This window comes from Propithecus coquereli, unplaced genomic scaffold (genome assembly GCF_000956105.1).
Source record: "Propithecus coquereli isolate 6110/MARCELLA unplaced genomic scaffold, Pcoq_1.0 Scaffold809, whole genome shotgun sequence".
NCBI lineage: Eukaryota > Metazoa > Chordata > Mammalia > Primates > Indriidae > Propithecus > Propithecus coquereli.
In genome coordinates this window covers 68,570-85,954 of record NW_012154274.1, presented here as the reverse complement: position 1 = coordinate 85,954, position 17,385 = coordinate 68,570, and the positions used below count along the sequence as shown (strand labels likewise).

Below are 17,385 nucleotides of genomic sequence, written 5' to 3'. Positions count from 1 at the left end.
AGTTCAGGACAAACATAATGTATTAAATAATTAAAAGATTGTATATTTTGATTTTCAGAGTTATAAAAGGGCGTAGATGCAAGGACACCATACTAGCAGAGCATACCTTGCAGCCAGATCTTGGTTTCTGTGCATCATTCTCAACTACAATGCACCAGAGTATGCCGGATAAATGACTTATTCTAGTTCTGAGGGAAGAACAGTATAATATGGACCTGGGAAATCTTCTTTTATCAGAAGCTAAGGAATTATTTATTAAAGACTAATGGTATATTGTTGAAAGGAAGCAGCTTAAAAGTTCTCTCCCTGCCTGAGAATATTCACCTAGAATAACCAAAACCAATGCCTACTCTAATAAATTTAGTGGACTTTAAAGAAAAAGAAAGTCCTTTGGGTATCTAGGGCAAAAAAAGTAATGACTCAAGGAAATGAAAATTAGATTGCCATCATTCTTTTTGACAGAAACATTTCATACTTGAAGAAAATAGAGTGACATATTTAAGATAGTCAAGGAAAGAAAATGTGAATCAAGCATTTTATACATAGCAAAACTGAAAATCAAGTATAAAAGGCACACACTATTATCAATATATAAGAACTCAGGAAATATTGTTCCCATGAACCCTTCCTGAGAATTCTATTGGAGAACGAGCTTCAGGCAATTTTTTTCTTTTTTTTTTTTTGTTTTTTAGTAGAGATGGGGTCTCGTTCTTGTTCAGGCTGGTCTCGAACTCCTGAGCTCAAACAATCCGCCTGCTTCGACCTCCCAGAGTGCTAGGATTACAGGCGTGAGCCACCGCGCCCGGCCCAGGCAATTGAAATGCCCAGAGAGACATGGACATAGGATTGGTGATGAGCATTAAATACTTATTAACTTGTGGAATCAAGACTGAAAGGTGAAAGTATAGTATGTAGCGGCTATATGCTGTGTTGATGCAGTTACACAAAAATAAAGTTGAGCAGATAATAGGCAGATCACATAAAAAATTAACTCTCATTAGGTGACTGTTTTGTTAAACACAGCATTGTTTACCATGACTTGGTAGAAAGGATCAAAAGTAACCTTAGAAAGATTTCTAAGGGATACATTGTTTACCGCTTCTCGATCAAGAGCATCCTGGAATTCTTTAAGTCGTCTTTCCTCATATTGTTTTTCTCTGAAAATTCTGTTTTGCCACAAAACTTCCTTTTCATGCCGAACGTGCATGAGCTGCACCGCGATCCTGCGCTCCTGCTGGGACTGCCGCATCAGCCGGTGAATCAGCTGCTCCTCCCGATAGGCCTCCTGCAACACCAGGGGAAAGGCCAATGATTTGTCAAAGCAGTGTCCACATTTCCCACTGGACTAAGAAGCCTGTATATAAATAATGCATAAAAGATATAATATTCATCTAAATTAGTTTTGCCATTTGATTTAAATTTGAACGTGGCAAAAATTAAGCTATAAAAACAAGAACTTCCAACAGAAGTTGTATTATTTGAGTATCTAGAACCATTATAGTCTTGCAACTGAAATTACTTTAAATGAATTATTACTACCTTTAAAATCTGGTTAAAAATAAGTTAGGTGATTTTTTTCAAGTTTTATAAACAAGCTATATAATTATCAATGTATAAGCATGTTTTCAGAAGTTTGGAATTGCGTTATATTCATTCCGACACAACTACTAGTTGTAAAACAAATGCAGCCATTGTCAGCTGAGGATGGCAGATCTGATTACCTCCCAGTGGGGACATCTCAATACCAGTGTGAGGAAAAGCTAAAAATTGACAGAATGGGAAGTCTGGAGAAAAAGCTAAGGGGAAATGGCCTATGGCTTATCTTAGAAAATCTGAGTGGTCATAATCCAGATGTATTCTTAGCTGTTTTAAGAGACTAGAAGGGGACCAGTAAGCAGTGGAAAAGACATGATATTTAATACAACTGAGACACAAACAACAATAACACTCTGTGGTAAATGCTGAAACCTGAATTGGGGAACTGTTTAAAAATGTGGATTGAATAAAAGTTCAACTGAAAATACATATGAATTTTTTCCTGTTAGTAAGATGTATTAGAGAAAAATTAAGTCATGAGCAACTTTGTCTAATCTAGCTACAAAATTCTGACAGCTTTAATGTTAACAATTTGTTTTCTTTTGAGATCCAATATTGGAGGTAAGGCAGTATGTCAAAATGGCCACAAGTTCTTCCCTTTTATTCATCCACCGCCTTGTAATATTACCCTGTGGATATCCTCATTAAAAAGTAGAATCTATTTTCTACTCATTAAATAGGGTGTATGGGGTGATCACTAACTTGAATTGACCAATGGGACATCAGAAAAAAAAAAAAAAACAGGAAAAAAACCTCAATTACACTTGGGGTCTGAGTTTCTTAATTTTCCCTGCCACTGCCACCATGTACATGACCTGGATGCTAGAAAATGAAAGGCCTTATATATAGAGGCACCAGTCTTCCCAGTTGGACCTGATGAAGCTATCATAAGTCAACCATCCTCACCAACCAACCAACTGACCAAACTCATACACGCAAGCCCAGTTGAGATCAGCAAAAGAACAGCACAGCTGAGCCCAGCCCAAACTGCCTACACATTTTGGGGTGGTTTTGGATATATGAGGCACAGTCCCACCATATTTCTGAAAAATATGAACTTGCTTTATTATTTCAGGCGAATTCTAGGAGATTGGTTGTGTTTATATGGTAAGGCACTTTCGTTGTCAAGATGAAAGATTTAGTCATCTCAACCCTTACGAAGAACAAATTAGATTGGCCAGTTATGTTTTGATTATTGCTGGATGAAACACATTAAGATAGGAAAAAGAAGAGATAATTACCAGGGAATAGCTGTGTCAATAATATGCATATAAAGCTTTAGAATGAAGAGCAAGTGTATTAGGACCTGTACTAAACAGCTGAATGGAAAAGAAGATTTATATTTTTGTTCCATTGTATAAATAGTTCATGATTTAGATTTCAATGAAGTGCAGAATATATTTTCTCATAGAAACAAAGACATGAGCTATGGTTAGGTACTTGGGGCATTCTATAGATGACTATTTAACCCAGAACATAGATGAAATGTTCTGTATTTGCAATGAGTAAAATGGAAAATAATAAAAGACATGCTTCTATTTTAATTATAATTACCATATTTGGGGAAGATTTAGACAGATATACAATTCAGAACAGTCTCAATTTGATTTCTAGGCCTTCTACTTCTCCCATGAGTTGGAGCTAGGAACTTATTCAGGTCCATAACTATTGCTTAATTTTCCAAAGATGCCCAAGCAACTCTCATGGAGGAATGGGGCACTGCAGAAAAGACCTGACAGGTAAGTATTCAAGGATCTTTTAGTTAAGAAGTAAGGGAGAGGACTGGTGTTCAAATACTAATTCCAAGGAAATAGCATAGAGAAGGTTCTTGAAAGGCAGAGACAGCTAATTTGGGCCAAATCTTAAGAACTAGCCAAGATATTAGCCAAATGACCACAGAACCAGGTAGGAGCCAAATTGTGTTCCCTGTCTGAACATGTCCACCTAAATGCCTATGAAATACTTTAAACTCAACGTAACCAAATCTTTCTCATTAATATATTATATGTATACACTTTAAATTGTCTTCTAAAACGCAATTTTTAATGATTTCACGGTGTTACATTGTTTTAATTGGTTATGATTTACTAACCAATTCCCTATTTTTAAAAAATTGTAAACAGTACTTTATTGGGCCCCTTAAATTTAGAATAAAATTTTATGTATTTGGAAAAATAAAAACAAAACAAACTAAACTCACTAACTCCCCTTCAGACTTCATCTTTTTCTCTCAGTTGACAACTTTACAATAATCTACTCTGTGATCTAAGACATTAGGGCCATCCTAAGTTCATTTCTCTCTCATCACTCCAAATATCCGATTCTTCAAGAAGTAGTCTACTGCACCTCCTATACGTGTTTAAACCACCTCCTTACTCTATACCACACTCCCTGACACCACCTCTACCTTGGACATCAGCCCTTCCCTACCAGGCCTTCCCCCACCATCCCTACCCTCAAAACCTCTTCTCCAGAAAGTCAAAGTGATCTTTCTAACCTTAAATATCATCATTTAATTCATACAACTCCATTTATTTATGAATCACAAGGCAAAATATCAACTGGAGCACAGGTCTTTGGCTCTCTCTTCATAAGCCAAACTAAAACGAAAGTACATAAATCCCAGGGGGAAACTGCAACAACTTGGAAGCTAGGAGAGATATTCTGAGATATTTCTGATAGATCCAGTGCAAATGGCACCAGAAGAAAGCATCGAGGATTGACATAGGATTCATGCCATGTTTCTGAAAAGCAGCAGGTATACCATTTTCTCTTTGCATGGACAGTAAACAGGCCATGATGCACATGGAAATTTCCCATTCTACCACTGTGGACTAGCATCCCTTGTGTCAGCTGCACAAGGAGGCTAGGCACATTATACTCAATGAAAAGGAGGCAGTGAGAGTGGAGGCCCCTTGCTGCATGACCCAAGCCTGGTTCTAGGAATAGCAACTTCCCTAAACACAAAGAAGAAACAGCACAAGACAGGCTTCCCATGAGAGAAATATCCAGAGCCCTGACTCTTTTTTTATATCCCTTGGGTTGCCGAATTCCCAAACTAGTAAACATATCTCCATCTATAGTTTTGAAAATTCAATGCTAATGGGATCACTGTAGAAAGCAAGGAAAGCTAGAGAGAGTTCATTTATCCTATTTTCCAGGTAAATACCAGGCTTAGAGTATAAACAGAAAAACACTAAGAAAAAACCTTGCAGCCAACACACAAGTGTTTTGTAACATAAATACAAATGTGTGCAAAATTCCATTGTTAGGAAACTTACAATGAAACCTGAAATGGGTAATTATTTTAAAACTTACTTTTCAATTATCTAGTTCTCATAATTTTCCATTCTTCTAATAAAAAGGGAGATGATCAAACTGACTAAATAAAGATATAAGTGAATTTGAAGAAATAACCTTCTAGCACAAAGAGATATGCAGAGTTATTCTTTGAACTTTCACTAAGAAAGGAATGGAATCTATGGATAAATAGTTTTACTTCTTCATACTTATATGAAGCCTCTATTTCTTTCAGTGAATAGAACCACTAAGCAGACCAGATGTACTTAGGTGAATAAAAGAAGTGTCTTCAAATGGTCTTTCATGTTTTAGACATACAGATTTGTCCTATTTACATTCACAACTGAAATCATCTTCCTCCCCAAGCCAGTTCATTTTATGATCTTCCTTATCGCAGCAAATGACACCTCCATTCACCAGGGTGTGCAAACCAGAAGGCCAGCTTTTCATCCTACCTTTTCACTCCCCGTGTCTAATGAATCATTAAGTCCTATTAATCTTACTCCTACAATAGCTCTGGAAAACACTTCTCTCAATCCATAATATATTAGATTTAAACGAGATAATCTCTTAACTGGATTACAGCAACAGCTATGCCTTGTTTTGCTCTCCTATAATCTATTCTCCAAACTAAAGCCAGAGTGATTTTTCTAAAAGAAAATCTGATCTTGTCACTCTTACTCCCTTTTGAACTCAAATAGAAATTGCAAAATCTCCTATTTTCCTCTGAATAGCTTACAAGACTCATTATGATTTGGCCTCAGGTAACTCCTACCAGATAACATGACTTGTAGTTAGCTAAAAGCATGGAGCCTTCCCATGTGATATTCTCTCCTCTGGAAACACACTTCACTTTCCACTATTTTAGCCTTCCCTGGAAACTATCCCCCACCCCTACTCCATCACAACTACAAACCTTCAATTAGCTAACTCCAGTCCCTTCTTCACGCTCCTGCTATCATCCTCCAGACACTGTCCCCTGAACCATGCAGTGGGTGTCCCTCCTAAGCGTCAAGCCCCTCATCACCTTCATGGCACTTCCATGCTCTAATGTACTGACTTGTTTATAGATCCTCTGCTACACAGTAAGCTCTGTGTGACCAGGTTTCTTGCTATTCTTCCTCAATGCTTTATCTCTGGGCCTAGCATAAATACTCAGAGCACAGAAGAGTTTCAGCAAATATGCGTTCAATGTAAGAGCTGATCAGTCATTCTCACACGATAGCTGCATCAGAATCACCTAGATAGCCTGTTAACTCAGATCACTGGGCCCCACCACCAGTTTTTTACTCTGTTTGGGGTGGTACCCAATGATTTGTATTCCTAAAAGGCCCCAGATGATGCTGGTACTGCTGGTCCAGGAACCACATTTTGAGAACTACTGGAAGGAGACTAATCAAAAAATGGAGAAGATGAACAACTTTTTTGTGTTGTTTCATTAAAATATTCCCTTTTCCTCTAAAAGTAAAAATAGATATACATGGTTGACAGAGACTTTAGATTCCTTTTTTTTGACAGTATTTTTTTTATTGCGGTAAAATATATATAACATAAAATTTACCATTTTAACCATTTTAAGAGTACAATTCAATTGTATTAAGTACATTCACAATGCTGTACAACCATCATCACATTTTAAATTTTTAGTAAATAGTTTTTTCCTAGTATGTCTGCCATAATGGCATGAGGATATGAAAGTGACATTTGATTTAGAGTGCCATGCATAGAAGCTACATTTTGTAAAATTCCCAGCACTATTATTTAACCAACATCTAAATATCTCACCTCTTGTGCTTCGTGGGCTATTAACTGGTCCATTAACAATCTCCGCCGTCTTTTCTCCCTTTGCTCTCGTGCAAAAGCATCTTCTTCTAGGCGCTTCTGGATTTTTTTAATGTAGTCATCATCCGAGTAAGTGTTTAACAAATCGGTAGTTGTCTGGCCTGCTGTATCTAAAGAAGTCTTGGATGCACTAAGGACAATAGTTTTTATTTTTAAAAAATAATGTGATCACATGCCACTACTTGTGACTATGGAGAAAGACGTCAGGAGAAGGCTCCTTTGAGTTCTCTGTTAATTTATTAATGCAAACATTGAAGTAAATATTAGAACTCAGTGTGATACCCATAGCTTATCAATAGATGCCATTTGCTTCACTCCATTTCTGAACTCTATCTCTGTGAGGTCTTTAGCATGGCTTTCTTCCTAGGCCTATCACCTTTTTGTTGTTTTACTTTTTATGATCTTCACTCTACCCAGAGATTCTGGATTTTTCTTCCTCTTCTTACTGCTGGGTCTGGGCCTCTTGCCTCCCCTGTGTTGAGCCAACAGTAGGCAGACAACTGATAACTCAAGTATCAGGGAAGGCACAGCTCTACAACAGCAGGCCAGGTGCACTGATGTTAGGTCACTAGAGAGTGGTCTATGGATGCTTCCATCCACTATTGCTCTCCTCTCACCTATGAAATGCAAGTTGCTCTGTGCACTCCCAGACTGCTTAGGACAGTGGCTCGCCCTTGTTGGAAACTCAGCAGTTGAAAGCTGACTTGCTTATCATGCCACATTCACAAGCCCAAGTCTGACCTGGCTCCTTGCCCTTATCCTAGAGACCCAAGTGAGAAGACCCACCTCAGAGCCCTTGTCCTACCTCATGGCAAAAACTTAAGGAACAGGAAGAAGCTGGTAGTCTTCCCCAAAAAAAGTAAACACATTCAATTTAGTGAGACAAATAGTAGCTTAGTACAGAAAAATTTATACATTCATTCAAAATTTATCATTAAAGTGAAAGATATATTTTTATGACTATAAGGATCAAATAATCATCAATTCTCATCTGCATATCTCTTTAAAAAGTAAACATAACAGTATAATAGCACAAGATACATCATAATGTTACTTGCCAAGAAACGATGAATTTTTATATTATGAATAATCATTGTTTTTATGGTACAAGTAGTTATTAACGTATTTGGTTTAGAATATAACTTACAATCTTATTCTAAAAACAAGAACACATTATTAAAATGTATAGGGACTAAGTAGTCATCAATTCTCATATAGACAGAAGTGCTCTTGTAAAAGCATAATTAATGTTTAATGATATAATAATGCATATTTATAACACAGATCATATTGCATTTTAGGTCATAATTTGTAGGTTTGCTGCTCCCAGTTAAACTCTGAGTTAATAAGAGAAATATCCTATTTTCCTCCTCTTAGTACCTGTGTTTCTTATGCCTGGCAAATAGTTGATGTCTGCTAAATTTTAAATAATATGTGAAGAATCACTGTATGAGCATAAAAGTCACACTCTAAAATTATGATTATTTTATTAGCAGAGGCTCAACCTTTGGTTCTATTCTTTTATTATTATTATTATTTTGAATTTTCTTTCTTTGCCATATACCAAGAGATTTGGTTCTATTCTGTCACTGAAAGGAGTTGAGTACAAATTGTATAGCTACCAAAGACTCCCTAAGGCCAAAGACAGAGTTTAACCTTATTTATTCATTAAGATTTAACATTTAATTAGGCATTTAATTGTATGGCGTATCACTTTTAGATCATTTATAAAAATTCTTATTACAGTTTTACTTAAGTGTGTTGTTTAAAAGATTCTGCCCTGGATTGAGCATGGGTTAATAGCTCTTTCAACATTGCACTTATGCTGCCAATAATATATTTAACACATTGCTTGTCCTTTATTTATCAGTCAGTCTATCCATCCATTCATACATCCATCTACTGTCATATTTCAATAAAGGTATAAAGAAAAGTTTAAATATTCTTAATATTTACTTGAATAAATATTCATTTTATTAGATGTGGGTTTCCTGAGGGCAGTGATTATATTTTCTTTATATCTATTTGCTTGCCAGACCTCCATAGAGGCTAATAATTCAATGTGTATGAATTATTCATAAAAACCAAGGTCAAAAAAGCAGTTGCTAGGAAAAGCCTCAGAGAAATCAATTAATCCAAAGGCCAAATTATAGCTGCCAATAACTTCAGCTAAATAAACAAATAGCAGATAGTATTTATTGTCTAAAAAGTAAAAAACTGGAGAAACTTTGTTACATGTAGGGAAAAAAGTAGCCATTGGAGCCCTTGTATTGCCAGCATTGAGACATCGTATCATTCTTCCACAAAAGAAAAAAGGCAGAGATTGAGGTGACATCCTTGAGGAACTGTTCAGGAGCAGGCTGTAACAGAGGCAGCTGCAGAAAGTTCTGCTCAGGTTCAAGTTGTAAGAAGATGTTCGTGCTTTCTGGCATCAAGTTAATGTAAAGTTTCTCAATGATCCCAGAAAATTCTTGATTCTAAGCTAAGAATTCAGAATGAACTAAAAAAGTAGTGATTAATAAAGGAGCTTAAGAAAGGCCATATCATACCCATAGCCTTTGTTTTCCTTAAAAGTTTGTTCTAGACCAGTGTGTCCCAACATTTTTCTTTTTCAGGCCATCAGAGAAAATTATCTTCGTGCAGCACACTGTAAGGAATTCAGAATCTCAGATGAGGCTGCTCACAGCCAAAGATAACCGGTCCAGGACTTCAGCTTTCCCAGGTCCCATCCTGTTGCCCTGAGAAGTGAGGGTGTCAATATCTCATTCATTTCTATTACATGAGAGAGAAGTAAACTTCTGATTCAATCCACTGTGGTTTGGGGTTTCTGAAGCTAATTGAAAGAGACCTAGGGTCAGGCTGGGTTGGCGAAGGCCATAAGAAGCAGGGCAGATGTCTGCAGCTGTATTGTGCAGGGATAATCTTTAAAACATTTAGTAAATGACATGGAAAAGACACTAATCATCTGAATGGGTACTGGGATACAGGCTTAGAAGACACTGCTGTCCTTGGTGTTAACTGTGGTTGCTAAATTGTGCAGAACTTAAGGGTCCCAGGAAAGGGGCTCACTGAGGAGTTATAAAGAACAGTGTTCACCAACAAATGTTAATAAAAAAGGTGTTTCAATAATTTAAGATGGTCTTTCTGGTAGACACCATCTGTTTATCTCCACAGAGCATGTGGCTGGTGAGGTAAGTGAAAGAAAAAATCAGGTGGTTTCATAGGCCAAGGTCAGGGTGGGTGTGGTAGGGTTTGGGTGGTGGCAACACGGATAAATAGACTTGGATTATGTTGTTCTTAGGTGTCAGGAGCAATGCTGATAGATGGAAGTGGGGTCAGAATATGCCATCTGGAGTTTCTGCAGAGGGCACGAAGAAAAGTAATTTACATATGTATTCTCCATTTTGCTTGATGTTCCTTCCACACCTGACTTCTTCACCATTTCTTTCTTGTGTCTTTTTCTTTTCCTCATTTGACTGTATTTAACCCTTCCTTCAGAAAATATTAATATGGAATTGAAGTATATAATGTGTTTCTGATTTTCTTGTTTAGAATTAGTATCTTCTTTAATAAAAATTTATTTCATATTCCATAAGACATAAATGAGTAGAGTTTGCATCATTTCCATTTAAAAATGTCAAAAAATCTGAGTTACTCCTACATATATAGTCTCTAAGGGATTATTTTCTGAATCAATGACCTTCAATAGGACACAAAGTAGTAAGGGATCTTTATCTTTAGGCAAATGAAGCCCATTAACTAGGCATTTTTTGCAGTAAACTCATCAAACTGGCTGTCTTAGTGACATTTGGTCAACAAACTCATTCAACAACTCTTTACTGCTGGTCTCTGTACTAAATGCTGAGGATACAGCATGAGAGAAATCAAACTAGAGTCTAATAAAGGCTTTACTGTGACAAATTTAAATTAGTGGTATATTGAAACAATTTTAGTAATGTTTAAAAAATGTGTCTGAACTAAGAAGAATAAGCATAGCATAGACAAACAATTTCATATTTCATAATAACCGCTTTCTAGATCTTTATAAAAGTTATTAACAAACAATCTGAATTTTAGCTCATTTATCTTCTCTCATATACTCTCTGAGTAAAGATTCTCTAAAGTAAAAAGATCCTTGAAATAGCTATTACAGATAAACTATTTCTAAATATTAAAAAGCTATATATAGAACAGAATACAGTTATGTGATTATTAAAAGAGTTCAAATCCCACCTTTCTTTTGCCTGGAGATCCTTTTTTATTAATGCTTCAAACTTCTTAATTTCGTTAGCCACATCCTTTAAAGAAAATTCATCATCAGTTATCTTCCTCTAAAAGCTATTGAAAAATCTCCATTTATCATATTCATTCAAGTTTATAAGGTGATGTGTACTACTAACTCAAGATTAAGAGCCAAGATATTAAAAGCTTCATTCTAGAATATTTTTATAATTTTGATTTGTTATTTTTGACTGGTATAACTATACATAAAAGACTGTGAAAATTGCCTAACCTGAATCATTCAGTTCACGATTCTAACTCTGACAGTGCACCAAGGGGCATCTAATGAGAGTGAAGATTATCAAAGAATCAGAACATGTGTTTTATGGATTTAAATATTTCTTTAAAAATTGCTATCTCAGGTGTTTTAAATACTCCTCATGCAACCTTACCTACATTATTAATTTGTTCTTTGAAAATTAGTTCTTTGAAAAAACAGTAGCTCATCCTTGTTATTACAAATTCTTATTAATAAACTTTAATCCACTCAGAGACATATGAGAGTTAAATATTAAAATGGCATCAGAAAAAAGGCTCTGGATAGTACTTTTTAGAATCCAAGGACAGGATATTTTGTTAGTATTAAAAAAACAAAGAAACTATGGATTAATATAATGCAATGGATTTAGGACTCAGATCTGTCAATCTCTGCTTTATCAGCACTGTGAATTTGAATGAAACATGTCGGCATTTTGGGTCTAAGTTTCTTTATCTACAAAACGGGGAAAATAATGGTCTACTTAGAGAGTTATTAACGAGTTAACAATAATGTGAAGTGCTCAACCCACAGCCAAATGGTAGAATTAATCCTCTTCTTAGGTTGCACTAGAGAATATCAACAATCACTGTAACCATAAGCAGTGTAGACTGCAGGAATTAGTACCAAAATACAGTATTGCTCCCCTATAAAATATAATTAGATTGTCTCCTATTGGAATGATTGACAGCTGTTATGGTCTAGTAAAATATCACTAATGTAGATAATCTTAAATTTAAATATACTGATAGCAACGAGTCACTTAACATTTCTGGGACTCAGAAAAATAATGCTGCATGATGAGAAGGAATTGAGTAAAAACGTACAGTAGGAATGATATATATAGAGTATGTGCATTTAGGCCTCTGCTGTACCCATGGCAGTTATGACCCATTACTACAGCACCTATTCTGACCTAGTTTTTTAGAGACCACAGAATCCTTCTCAACACAGAAGTCCAGACTAGTGCTGCCATTTAATAGGCGTTTTCCATCCCCAACCTTAAGCTACAGTTTTCGTTTCTGAACAAGTAACAGTATAGAACAGATTGGATATGCATAGAGCAGAGGAGTTCCAAATGAGAAGAGACAAGACCAGAAATAATTTGGAAAGACAGTGAGAAGTTTTAGAAAGTCTCTCTATATGTTTTGGAGAAAGACCATCCTTTGATTAAGATAAACACAACATAATTTTAAAGAATTATCACTTACCTCTGCCTCTTTTTTCTTTTTCATCATTTTTTGTGCCTCAAGTGCTTTCAAAGTACAATTTGATGTAGGTTTAGGAATCTGTATGATAGCTGCTTGGATTTGGGCCATTATTTCATTTTGTCGTCTTCTGCTTACACGTTGCTGAGTATCCCAAATACATTAGTTTAGTATTCAGTTTGTCAGAATAATGGGCAATGCTATACACTCATAGATACACATACATACAATTTTTATATTGAAATAGTTAGAACCCAGCAATTAACCAATGAACTAGGTGTCACAATTGTGTAATGTTAAGAAGCAGGTATCAATATGACCTATTTTGGAAAGTGTAGTGTTAGAACACAATTTTAGAATCCCCAAATTATGTCTATCAAATGTCTGTATTTTCATCCTGTGTGATGATACGAAAAGGATAATAAAGATGTTCCAAATACAAAGAAGAGTACGATTGTTTCCCAGTCCCACCTTCCTGACCTGACCAATCAAGGAAAGAGAAAATTCTATCTCTGAAGGTGGTCTGAAGACTGATTCTATCAAGGAGACAGTTTCTAGGAGGGTCTCTGGGGAACACAAAAGAAATGAGAAGGTCACTCAAAACCCAGTCACACTTAAACAATGAGTTCAAGAGCTACCTCAAACATTTAATTAATACTACATTATATATCATTATTGGACTATTTCTTCTGTATCTAGGAAGTAATTATTTTAAAAAGAATATAAGCAGGAGGACATAATGAAAGGGAAAAAAATATCCCTGAAAATCAGATGAAATATCTTAAAATTAAATTATTTAAGAGGTAATATGTGAAACTAATCATGACTTTACCACTAAAGCATTGTATTGGAACTAAAAAGATCCTTAGTTCCTATGTCCAAAGATAAGAAACTTCAATTTACCATTAAAGAGGCAAAAATTACAGATAATTTAAAAAATTTCATTTCATTTTTCAAAATGTCAATTTTTATCTAACTGTAATATGTTCATCTCTTTTTATTAAGAAAATTAGGCAAGGCCGGGCACGGTGGCTCACGCCTGTAATCCTAGCACTCTGGGAGGCCGAGGCGGGCGGATCGTTTGAGCTCGGGAGTTCAAAACCAGCCTGAGCAAGAGCGAGACCCCGTCTCTACAAAAAATAGAAAGAAATTTACCAGACAACTAAAAATATATAGAAAAAATTAGCCGGGCATGGTGGCCCATGCCTGTAGTCCCAGCTACTCGGGAGGCTGAGGCAGGAGAATCGCTTGTGCCCAGGAGTGTGAGGTTGCTGTGAGCTAGGCTGATGCCACGACACTCACTCTAACTTGGGCAACAGAGTGAGACTGTCTCAAAAAAAAAAAAAAAAAAATAAAATTAGGCAGACATAGGCTCTCCCTTTTGCCCCATTTGCTTCCTATGATCATTTTTAAAACAGTTTATTTCAGAATATTTAATGGTGTCATATTTCCTTTTTTCCAGCTTTTTTGGGAGACTTTCTGCATTAGACTTGGTACTTCAAAGTTAGACAGACTGCTTCCATATAAATTAGATTCCTAGCACTTGGTCTTGACTTAAACACTACTTTAAGAATAGTTTGTCTCTTTCCCATGCAATGTCAAAGGAAAGTACAATCCTTTATTCACTCTGGCAAGTAATAGAATCATGAGATCTTCCAGAGTTTGTCTTTCATCTTTTCTTCCTTCCCTACAAGAAGCTGACTATATTCATTCAGCATATGTTAATTTATTATCATGCTAAATGTATGAATTTAAAAAGTGATTTTACAGTGCGATGGGAAAAACAATAATTCTTTTGCCTGTAGTTTACACATTCCATATACCTAGTCACCTGAAATTATCTTAAAAGTCTTTAATGATTCCATGCACCACTGTCCTTCCATGTCATTAAAGGGACAAGAGATCATTAAAGATTTTTAAAGAAATTTAAGGAGCAAAGATTTTAATCCAGTACGGAGTTAGTCAAAGCAAGAAGCAAGGGCCAGGAAGAAGAATTGTTCAAGGTGATTGAGAAGGTAAGCAAGTATAGAATTACCCATTTCCACAGAGAAAGAAGTGAAGCAGAATAGAAAGGCCGAGGGGCTAAAAGAAAGGGGGAAATGGCTGCTTGTCTCCCTCAGTGGTGACAAAGGGCATGAGTCTGTGATTAGTGGGGAAGTTGGTAGCACCCCCCGTCACACAGGCAGCCGAAACATTGATTTCTACCAGAGAAAGAGACCAAGCTGTCTTGCCACCCCAGAGAATGGCAGTTCTTGTTCTTAGTCACAAGCAGAGGTGACAGTCAACGAAAGTAGAGATGGAGAGAATGGGAAAGCAGAGGGAGAAAAAGGGTGAGGGTAGGGCAGGGCAAAGTCATGCATCAAGCAAGTTAACCTTGTACTACATTACCGCTTATGCAATGTGTACTATAGGCATAAATCACAAACAGCATATATATATTATGCACTAATGAATTTCTGGAAAAATTATTCTATAAAACCTTTTCAATTTTAAAACATCTTTGTTCTTCCTGGAGTTTTTGAAATCTTTCAAGTTTGTCAGAATGCACACGGGCAAGATCTTCTTTCATGTATTTATGTTTTTCTTGAAACCTGTATGTAACCCGCATCAGATTGAAATCAGTTTGACGTGGTATCAGGTTTTTAAGTCTCTAAATGAAGAAAGCATTTCAAAAGATTTTATTAGAAAATAAAGAGTACCTTGTCTTTATAAGCACACATAAAATTTGTTTTCAAAATAAAATTTCTATGAATTACCATTGTTGACAGTTAAAATAAATTCAAGCCCCTACCAATTACTCATATCCTTAATTGATATGAGGACAATAAAAAATTATTTGAATTCCTTCTTAAAAAATAGTATCATATATACTTTTATAGTTGATTTTTTTCCCTAAGCTTAATTTTCAATAAATGATATTTGCATTCTTGGAAACACATTTTCACAAAAATAATTTTATAAAACCAATTTCAACATATAAGAGATAAGAAGATAGATTCTTCCCATTACTTAAGTCACTGCCTAGTAAAAAGTGAAAAAATATTAAAACCTCCTAGGCTTGAGTTTCAGCTCTACCACCTACTAGCTGCATAAAATTAAGTCAGTTACCTAATCCATTTGTGCCTCAGTTTCATTGTCTATAAAATGTGAATAATAAAAGTATCTATCTCATAGGGCAGTTGTGAAGATCAAGTTGGACAATATTCATAAAGCACCCGGAACAGGGCTTGGCACATCACTACGTATATTCAAAAAATTTCAGTCATTATTAATATTATTATAGATGCCTGTATGTCTTCCTATCTGGTGTCTAAGAAAAAGGCATCTCTACTTCTTTCCTAAGATATCTCTTCTACCACACAAGCCATTGATTGCACCTTCCTCTTTTCCTCCCTAGAGGACCTCTTTCCATTTGGTCTTTATACCATTTTGATTTTCCTGCCACTGATTATTTTTCTCAACTGACAAGTTGTCCCAGACTCTACATCCACAAAGCAAACAATCTCACACTTCGCTTGAGCTTCTCTCTCCTCAGCTACTGTTCTTATTTTCTCTTTTCTTTGCCTCCATGTTTCTTGAAAGAATAATCTATTGTCTTCTATTCCTCATTTCCAGTTTCCCCCTCCTTAACTCATTGCAACCATACCACCCTAATGAAACATTTTCTCATTCTGAAATGTAAGCTCTAAGAGAGTTGGGGCTTTCCCTATGTTTTTCATTGTGTAAATACTTGACATAAAGTAGGAGGCTAATAAATATGTGTTTAATAATGAATGATTGACTCTGGAAGCTCACCAGTGGCCAACATTAAACTTAATGGGCTCTCGTTTGTCCTCATCTACACAGCTCTTATACACTTGTCACTGTTTACTACTTCACAGTTCTTTGCAATATTACATACTGTCTTCTCGAAGCTACACAAAAGCCCAACTCTGAGGCAGGTAGAGATAACCATCCTTATTTTTACAGTTGGGAAAACTGAAGCTGAGTGCAGGGGCTGTTTCAAAGATAACCAGTTTGCAAGTGAAGGAGGCAGGATGCAATACTAAATTATTCAGATGTAAGCCTAATCTGATTGCTAGCTCTTCATGAGTGCTGAGTCCATTCTGGCTTATAAGGATGTTTATTAAGAATTGGAAAATCTGAAAATGGAGATGGCCCTCACATCTATTATGCCATTGTTGCTTGAAAAATTAAATTTAAAAATTTAATTGTCTCCATTTCTATTTAGTGTTTTGCTTCAGTACAGCATTCACTATTATCCCAGAGGCCTAGAGAAGTTAATGCACTATTACCATAAGGAGATCAAATAGGAACTGGCATTGTCAACTAAGTTGTATCAATTAATCAGAACACATTTAATGAGTATTTACAACATTCAAAGCACTAGACATATTTCTCAAATTTGAGATACCAAAAATATTGTGAGATCATATGACAAATAAATAGTGAACAGTTAGCCAACAATATCAGCATAAGGAGGTTAACACCCAGAGAGTGCAAATTACCTCTTCCCTAAGAGTTCCAAAGAAGAATCCATGTGTACTGGGCTGCACAGAAGTACATGGAGAAGAAAATTTGGGGGAAGAGGAGAGATGAGAAAGGTGAGATTGAGTAGGAGGGAAGAAGAGAGGAATATACAAATCATATTCAAGGATATACTGTCAATCAATGTAGAAGAAAGATTTTATGCTGGGGACTAGAAAGAAGTAAAAGAGAAGGTTTCTGAGCAGAAGAATCCAATGAAAGTGGAATATAGGGAAGATTCATCTAGCAGTTGCTTGACCTATAGCAGAAAGCATGGGAATTGGGAGACATGTCAGCAGGTTGTTGCAGTAGCTCACAAGGAGATTTAAGCAAAAATGATAGGGTAGAAATGGAAAGAGAGGAGCAGGCACAAAA

The 17,385-nt window shown here is 36.0% G+C and overlaps 1 protein-coding gene across 1 annotated transcript in view; it reads right to left on the bottom strand.

Annotated features, from left to right (window-relative positions):
* Positions 1-17,385, bottom strand: part of SPEF2 (sperm flagellar 2) — a 209,458-nt gene that overhangs the window by 174,254 nt on the left and 17,819 nt on the right. Inside the window, exons 3-7 of the mRNA XM_012663396.1 lie at positions 14,963-15,133; positions 12,487-12,627; positions 10,972-11,036; positions 6,682-6,868; positions 1,097-1,285 (exon numbers count right to left, since the gene is read on the bottom strand). Coding sequence (XP_012518850.1) covers positions 1,097-1,285; positions 6,682-6,868; positions 10,972-11,036; positions 12,487-12,627; positions 14,963-15,133 — 753 coding nt within the window. The remainder of the gene's footprint in view (positions 1-1,096; positions 1,286-6,681; positions 6,869-10,971; positions 11,037-12,486; positions 12,628-14,962; positions 15,134-17,385) is intronic.